General features: G+C 41.6%; 1 protein-coding gene across 1 annotated transcript; it reads left to right on the top strand.

Moving 5' to 3' along the window:
- Nucleotides 1-2,042: 2,042 nt before the first annotated feature.
- LOC141618367 (uncharacterized) lies at nucleotides 2,043-2,971 on the top strand. Its single transcript, XM_074435466.1, has 3 exons — nucleotides 2,043-2,198; nucleotides 2,283-2,414; nucleotides 2,951-2,971. The coding sequence occupies exons 1-3, from the start codon at nucleotides 2,043-2,045 to the stop codon at nucleotides 2,969-2,971; spliced, it is 309 nt and encodes a 102-aa protein (XP_074291567.1).
- The last annotated feature ends 6,495 nt before the right edge of the window (nucleotides 2,972-9,466 follow it).

Raw genomic sequence — 9,466 nt, 5'->3', positions numbered from 1 at the left:
TTTCTTCTTTGGTGATGCATTGGGTTTGCAAGGGGAAGCCTTCTTGTCAACCTGTATCAAAGACCTTCGAACCGTCTTTGAGAGACTTAAAAAATGTCAACTCAAGATGAATCCACTCAAGTGTGCATTTGGTGTCTCATCTGGGAAGTTCTTAGGGTTTGTGGTCCGGCACAGAAGCATTGAAATTGACCAAACAAAAATCAAAGCCATCAACGAAATGCCGGAACCGAAGACACTGAAGTAATTGCAAGGATTGCAAGGACGTTTGGCATACATTCGAAGGTTCATCTCTAACTTAGCCGGGCGTTGCCAGCCGTTTAACCATCTCATGAAAAAGGATGCTCCATTTCAATGAGATGAAAAATGGAAAAATGCTTTTGATAGCATCAAGAAGTACTTAGCCAGTGCACCAGTGCTGGGGGCACCAATTCCAGGAAAGCCACTTGTCCTCTACATCGCAGCACAAGAACGCTCGCTGGGGGCAATGTGTGCTCAAGAAATTGAAGACCGCAAGGAGAGAGCACTCTACTACTTGAGTCGTACCTTGGTTGGAGCTGAGTTGAATTACTCTCATATAGAGAAGATATGTCTTGCATTGGTGTTTGCCATCCAAAAGTTGAGGCAATACATGCAGGCGCATACTATAAACGTGGTCTCAAAAGCCGACCCAATCAAGTATATACTCTCAAGACCTGTCTTATCTAGAAGACTTGCAAAATGGGCAGTATTACTTAAGCAGTACGATTTGGTGTTCGTGCCTCAAAAGGCTGTGAAAGGTCAAGCTATTGCCGACTTCTTTTTTTCTCATCCAGTACTAGCAGAGTGGGAAATTTCAGATGACCTTCCCGGAGAAGAAATTTTCCACGTGGACGTTCTACCTCCATGGCAGATGTACTTTAACGGTGCTGCGAGGAAAGACGGAGTTGGAGCCGGAGTTGTATTCGTAACTCCATAAAATCATCTCATGCCATACTCCTTTAAGCTCACTCAGATGTGCTCAAATAATATGGCAGAATATCAAGCTCTCATACTCGGCCTCCAAATGGCGATCGAAATAGGCGTTAGAGATATAGACATCTACGGTGACTCGATGCTGGTGGTCAACCAAGTCCTTGGTGAACATGAAGTAAAAAAGGAAGACTTGATTCCCTACCATCAACGGGCATTACAACTGCTGAATCAACTTGACGACATACATGTTAGTCATGTGCCAAGGAGTGCCAATAAGTTGGGTGACAAGCTTGCTAATCTTGCAGCCACTTTGGCACTGGGGGCAAAAGAGTCTATGCAAGTCCCAGCCTACAACTGTTGAGCTGTATCTTTGCTTGAAGGGGAAGAAAATGTAGATGCAACTAACATGATCTGTGTCTATACATCTGACGAGGGTGACTGGCGCTAATCTATCATTGATTTTTTTGACCACCAAAAACTACCTGATGATCCTAGACACAAGGTAGAGATACATCTATGTGCTCCAAAGTTCATTCACTATAAAGGGACACTCTATAGACATTCTTTCTCAGGCCAATGGTTGAGGTGTCTAAGTAAAGACGAAGCTGCTGAAGCAATGCATGAAGGACATTTGTGGCGCTCACCAATCTGGGCCTAAACTTCATGATCATATAAAGAGAATGGGGTATTACTGGCCGACCATGGTGCAAGATTGTATGGACTTCGCGGAAAAGTGTGAACCTTGTCAGTTCTACGCAAACTTCATACACCAACCGCCAGAGCCGCTACACCCTACGGTTTCTTCATGGCCCTTTGAAGCTTGGGGACTTGATGTTGTGGGACCCTTTACTCTACAGGCCTCAAATGGACACGAGTATATTCTCGCCGCCACTGACTACTTCTCAAAATGGGCAGAAGCCATCACACTACGGGAAGTGAAGAAAGAAAATGTTGTGGACTTCATTCGAACCCATATCATTTACAGATATGGTGTACCTCAGCGCATCACAACTGACAACGGGAAGTAGTTCTTCAACCACCTCATGACAAGTCCGGGAGAGAAGTTTAAGTTCAAACAATACAAGTCATCAATGTACTACGCTTCTGTAAATGGTGTGGTTGAGGCCTTCAACAAGACCCTTTGCAACTTGCTGAAGAAAGTAGTAGCAAAGTCAAAGCGAGACTGGCATGAAAGAATTGGTGAAGCATTGTGGGCGTATCGTACCACATACAAAACACCTACTCAGGCAACCCTGTATACGTTGGTGTATGGAGTGGAGGCCGTATTGCCGTTATAATTGAAAATCCCTTCCTTGCTCATTGCTATTCAGGAAGGACTCACGGATGACGAAAATGACAAATTGCGATTAGCAGAGTTGGAGGCTCTCGATGAAAAAAGATTAGAGGCTCAACAAAAGCTCCAATGCTATCAGGCAAGGTTGTCACACACATTCAACAAAAAGGTGCGCCCTCGTTCTTTCCAAGTAGGAGACCTTGTCCTTGCGTTACGAAGGCCTATCATCACCTCTCACAAACCAGTTGGTAAATTCACCTCTAAGTGGGATGGTCCGTACGTGGTGGAGGAGGTCTACACAAATGGTGCTTATAAGATTGTTGATGAAGACGGTGTGCGTGTCGGTCTAATTAACGGAAAATTCTTGATGCGCTACTATTTTTGAGGCTCAACAATTAAGGCTCCTAAGCAAGAGTGTAAACTGCAAGTCAAGGCTCCTAAGCAAGAGTGTAAACTGCAAGTCAAAGCTCCTAAGCAAGAGGGTAAACTGCATACAAAAAAAACAACTCACAAAAAAAAACCTTCCATCTTTTATGAACTACGTTGGCTTGATCTTGTGAAATACACTTCGTGCTTCACATGTACGTAGGCAGCTTGGGTGAACATGTAGCTCAAGTGCAGCCACACCTCCAAACAAAAAAAACCAAAATCCCTCTTATGAACTACGTCGGCTTGATCTTGTGAAATACACTTTGTGCTTCACAGGTACGTAGGCAGCTTGGGTGAACATGTAGCTCAAGTGCGGCCACACCTCCAAACAAACCTCATCCATCCTTGAACTACATTGGCTTTATCATGCAAGTTCCCACTCCTGGTACCTTTGTGAGTACGTAGGCAGTTTAAGCAAACACTTTGTTCAAGTGCAGCCACACCAAAAAAAGAAACAATAACAACAACAAAAATTTCTCCTGGCCTGCAAGAGCTTAAACGGTGTACGGCTAAAATTACAGTCAATCATCAACCAAGTTTGTAAAAGATCAAGACCATATTAATCGATGATGAGTTCCGCTTGAGCTGGGTTTTCACACTCTTTGCTTTACGGTTAGCCTTAGATGACTCTTAAAAAAAGGGGGTCACATAGCATACAGGTGATGAAATGGTGTAGCAATCTGGCACATAAAGGCTTGGAACTTCCTTACAATCGATGAGCGGGTTCATTGCATGGTAACTCCAAAGGGAACCCAAGATGACCCATCTTGGAGTAGCTTGTACTCTCTTGGAGTCGACGAGTCAGGTCCATTGCGAGTTACAGCCTGCAAAAAAGGATAAATACAAGTGAATATAGAGAATATGAGGAAGTCTTTTACAAGTAGGAGGGACATCAAATCAAGAAGTGTATTCATCCGGCAGGTCTCATGGGGAGAGGGTAAGTTGGAGGTTTGATGGAATAGTAGTCTTCATAAAGAGGTTCATTGCATGCTTCATCAAAAGTGTGTCGTGATGACCCGAACGGGTCACCCTGACTCATCCTGTCGCGATGACCCAAAGATTGGTTCACCCTGACAAGTAATAACTCTTCACCCCGTCACGATGACCCAAAACGGGTTCACCCTGACAAGTAATAAGTCTTCACCCCGTTGCGATGACCCAAAACGGTTTCACCCTGAAAAGTAATAAGTCTTCATACTGTCGTGATGACCCAAAGATGGGTTCACCCTGACAAGTAATAAGTCTTCACCCCGTCGCGATGACCCAAGATGAGTTCATCCTGACGCACCCTGTCGCGATGACCCAAAATGGGTTCACCCTGATAATTCAGTTGAAGATTGAAATAACTTGTCTGTTGATATGATAAATCTTCAACGGTGAACAAATAAGATTGTATGCCTTCCATGAAATATTGACAAATCGAAGTTGCTTGGCTGAAAAGATGGAACATAAATCCTTGCATAAACCACGGACAAACAAGGGGACCAAAAGCAAAAGCATAGGACACACAAATTATAGAAAATAAATAAATTAATAAGAGGTCTAGTATTTGGCTAGTTGACCGATCCTCCTGCTTGGTGAATTCATTAGCAAAAATCAAAGAAGACCTTGCAAGTTATGATATGCTGTCAAGCTTCATTAAAAGAAATCAAATGAAAAGATGAGTCTTTGTCATCATCTCCAAATAAAATAAGTCATCCCAAACCATGGCTTCTGAAAACAACTTCTTAATATTGAAGTAAACATCATCGGGCCGATGAAAATGGTGGATGTAAGATATCAAAGGCTAGATTACAAGTGTGTGCGGCTTTACGAAACCTCTATCAGCGTCACCGCCACTCCGGGGAAGCAAGACGAGAAAACGGGCTTCACAGTCCCTTGCGGCAAAATTCGCGGAACATTATGTTACAAAAGTTAAGACTACGATTTCACCGCCGACGATAAGAACCTTGATGCCTCATCGGTATAACTCAACGTCGTCATCTACAAGCACTGAACAAGAGATAAAAAACTAGAATTGACAAGCTAAGATCAATTTTCCTGCAAGCAAGAAGACTAGCTGCACATCCATGCAAATACAAGAAGAAAAGCTTGAACTTTGCTTTTAATGTTATCATGAAGATCGAGTAAATCATGTTCTCTATCGAGTTGCGGTAGTTTAACGATGATCAATACAGACACGGCAAAGTCATAAAAAAGGGAAAAGAAAAGAAGAGCATGTTATAATAAGGTTTGTATAAAATATGAGAAATATTAACAAGATTAGGAAACAAGAAGGAAAGAGGAGCTTAGCGATTCTTCAGCAGCAAGAAAACCATCATAAGACTACACGAGCAGGGGAGAAGGAAAAAAAACAATAAGAAGAATTACTTGTCGGTCGGGTCTGTCGCACAATAGAGAAGGACTGCGAGGAAACTAGAGGCGGGTAGATGTTCGATATCAAATGGTTGGATTCTGCTTGCATGTAAAATAAAAGAAAAGGAACAGAAAGATTATCATAAAAGTAGAAATATGGAAGAAAAAAAGGAAGCGGCGGTAAGAATTGCAAGACAGAAAAATACCTGATGGAAGGTGATTGTTTACATCGGTAATTCGTGCTCGTGATGAGAGTATATATATAGGTAATTGGCAAGCAAAACACTAGGTCGATGAATACTAGAATTAACCTACCAAATTAACAATTTATAACCTAGACTTGACTCTACTAGCTTCAAATTAAAACAATAGTAAAGTGGAAGCAAATGGTCGAATTGAACTAATACTTGAATGGTAAACTATGTAACAACTAATGAGGAATCTATGGACTAATTAAGAAACTAACCACAATTAAGACTTACTAACTAAATTTATCAACAAACAATGGTTATGAACAATGGTAAACAAGTGATGACATAAATGGAGAAAGACATTTGATTGGAAACAAGCATAACAAAATTAAAGATGTAAACCTTCCTAAGAATCAAACCAACAAACACATGATATGCAAAGATCAATATAAGGGGGAAACTTGGTGTAACAAGGCTCAACAACTACTTCCTAAGCATAAAGATCCTCTCTTTTTCTTCCCTCAACAATTACTCAACTACTTATGTAAGATAATGACTACTTACTCCTAAGCTAGAGTAGTTGGTCCTACTAATATGGTCATCTAATTGAAAACCACAACAAGGTTTGCATAAGAGAGCATTAAAAACAAAAGCCAAACAAAAGTGTCAAGATTAATCCTTTAGGAGGCTTAATCCAACTATCCCAAAGATTAACATACAAGTTCCACTCACAAAGATACAAACTTTAATCCAACTTCATAAAGATGCAAGCTTGCTACAAAGATTGCAATAGTAAGATGATTAACATGCAAGGTTCATGACTCCTAACATAATAACATCCAACATAAACAATGAAAACAAGGAAACATGTAATAATTTGAGGAAAGATTAAGAGGTTCTTACAAACTTAAGGAGAGTAGTGTCTCACCAAATTACACCAAGAAAAAGGTCTAGCTTTCCATAATCATGGATGAATCCAAGAATTGTGGAAAGATTGACATAAAAATCCAATAAAAGCCTACAACTTTCACCCAAATACTAAGTGTTCTTCTCATACAAGTCTTTTAAGATTATTCAATAATTAGGTAGTAAATTAGGTCTTCAAATGCATGGGTTTTTATAGGGATGCACTCATCTCTAGGTTAAGTTGTCTCAAGTAAGCCAAAAACACGGACTTATTGAGCCAAGCCCGTGTTTAAAACAGAAATGCGCAGGCTCCTCTGAAGATGGCGTAGGCTGCGCAGTCTGGGCGCAGGCTGCGCCTTTACCCTGGACTCTGACGTGAAACTTCCAATTTCTGATTGATCCTTTGCTTTCCAAATTCCACTTGTCATTGCTTGTTTGGAGCGGGCTTCTTATCTTGATCGATACAAAATTAAGTCTTCACCTTGATTCTTTGACATGGATGCTTGACTTGCCTTAAGAGGTGAACAATCCAAGATTAAGCTCTTCGTGACCCAAAACTACAAGGAAATGGAGTAAGCCGGCATGTCCAAGATTAGTGCATAACTTGGCCACAACACTTGAATAAACGACCTAAAAAGTCACACTAGACACGACATATTTGACACTATCAAATACCCCCACACTTAGACTTTTGCTCGTCCCGAGCAAAACCCGAAACAAGCAATTGCATAAGTCTATAGGTGAGTATGAGGGTAATTGATCACTCTTCCCTCACCACGACCTTTTTATGTCTGCCTCTTAGACAATCCACCGATTAAAAGAGAAAATCTAGACTCAAAGTTGACACAAACTCTTCTCTCACTCCCCCTCCTTATTACTCCCTCATACAAAGACATGACACAACTCCAACTCCGACTCATCACGCACATCCTTCCTTCTTATATCACCAAAGAAGTAGTAATGGTCACTCTTGCCTTATCCCAAGGCAATAGCAAAGTGACCCATCAATGTCCTCCTATAAATCACACTCGTCATCACCGCTTAAGACACCCCCTTATCACTCCATGAAAGGAAATATCATGCTACTTGCTTGGCCAAACCCCTAGAAAATCAACAACACAAGTAGCCATATGAAAACCACCAATTTGGGAACATTTTTGTGACTCAAAAAGAAATTAAATCCTAATCTAGCCTTCTTCCAAGACCCGCCTTATCGCTCCCTTCTTATCCCTCCATATTTTTGGTGTTACCTTTTTCAATTTTTCAATTTTTTTTGGTGAAAATCCCTCATTTTGCCTAAGGTGCCCTTTTGGGTTTTCACCTTAGCTTTCCCTTTCCTCTCATGGTGGCTCGCACTTGTTTCTTCATTTTGCCCGGAATGCCCTTTCGGGTTTTCATTCCGTCCTCGGCCACCTTCCCAATCTTGCCTGGTGCCCACCCTTGTGGGTTTTCACCTAGCCGGGATTTTCGGGATTTTTTTTTTTTATTTATTTATTAAAGCATCAAAACGGAAAAATGTACATATTTTACAATCATCTTACTCCCCCACACTTAGATCACACATTGTCCTCAATGTGGAGGAGTACCATCATCTTCTCAAGATTGGTTGTTGGAAGGACCCGAGCCTTCACCTTGCTCATATGTCCCTTGGTGTCTTCTTCTTCTCTCCCTTCTTTCTCTCATCCTTTTCGCCCTTTCATAGGCTTCATAAACTTGGGTCTCATCAATAGTTGGTTGGTAATTGGGTTCATTTTAATGGAGGGTTATGCCGAAAATGCCGCGGATGAGGCCGAAGGAGTCCTCTTGTGCGAGGGCATCATGATAGGAGTCTTCCACATATTCGTGGTGCCTTTCATTTTGCACCCTGAATCGATGACTTACTTGCTCTCTCCATTCGGTTTGGGCCTTCCACATAGCTTGATTTTCTTCCATTTGCTTGGCTAGTTGTTGTTGCCAAGCAAAGCTCTCCTCTTGCCGTTTGGCAATCCCCTCAGGCATTCCCATTTGTGCCCTCTCGGCTTCCGCACTCAATTTTTGGTGCTCCATGCTTGCTACCCTCCATTGATCTAAACTCTCAAGTCTTGGCGCTTGTTGTTGTTGCCAAGCATAAGAGCTATCAACTCTCCCACTAATGGCCTCCAAAATCCCCCGGGTCTCGGTGAAGTACTCAAACATTTTTTGTTGCCAAGGGGCGATTGGAGTGCTAAAGCTTCCCCCCGCCTCAAACATTGGTGTGTCTTGAATAGGCGGGTCACTCTTAATCCTCCCTATCTCCCTCTCCTCTTCACTATCAAGGTGGACAACCGAGGGTGTGGCTAGCCTTCTTCTTTGTACCCTTGGCTCTTGTTGTTGTTGTGTATCGGCCGGGCAATAGAAGTGAACGGCATGGGTACCACTAGGAATCGGGCCATCCCGACGTAGAATCATATAAGGAGTTTTTCCTACTCCCAACCAATTGCATCGAAAATTGATGGTATTTATAACTTGGATCATGTGTGTTTCTTCAAGTCCTTGGGCATTGTAAAAATGATTTCCCCAAACGGGGTGTTGGTCATCCGAAGTTGCTCCCACATATTTTCCCACAAAGAGGGTGATTAAACCCCTACCAGTAATGTTGCCTCCCCTCCTCTTCCTATGCTTCAAACACGAATTAACAAAGAGTCTTGCCCAATCCGGCACACCTTCCCCCTCCGGGAGCATGGTCCAAATGCACTCCCTCACCGAGCCACTAACTTTTGTTGGCTCTCCCATAGAGAAAACCCTGTTAGGTTCATATACCTATTATTAGACTCCTCTAATAGTGAACTAACTAACTTCTTAATTATTTGTTCTTTAGATCTAGTGCATGCATAACAAAATAAGAGATTTATAAGAAAACAATGTCCCTTACATTGTTAATTTCGGTTTTGTGGGCACAAGTAAGGTCTCCTACCTTCACTTGTTCTTGAGCTATGATGAGTAATAGGATGATCCTCCAAAGACTTCAAGTATAGAAGCCACTCCTTTTGATTGCACCCAAGATTATCCCTTATCTCTACTAAATAATATGTGCTAGATATTTGTTTAGTAGTTTACCTTAAAATTGATTACTAATACTCATATATTACACTAATAATATTAGTAATCTAAAAATGAACAATTTATGAAGATTCTAAGACATTTTAGAGAGTTGTAAGAGTTGTAGAGATTTTGCATGCATGAATGAAATGATGGTAGTGTGTAGTGTTATAAGAGAACAAAACACTCTTAAAAGAGTGTAGAGGAAACCGGTGGAGCCAAGGGGGAAGGAGCCAAAATTGGCATCTTGCTTTTCCCTTTTTCTCTTCACAACACACTAGGT

Source organism: Silene latifolia, chromosome X, assembly GCF_048544455.1.
Source record: "Silene latifolia isolate original U9 population chromosome X, ASM4854445v1, whole genome shotgun sequence".
NCBI lineage: Eukaryota > Viridiplantae > Streptophyta > Magnoliopsida > Caryophyllales > Caryophyllaceae > Silene > Silene latifolia.
The sequence above is the reverse complement of the archived record's forward strand: the minus strand, read 5'-3'. Positions and strand labels throughout refer to the sequence as shown.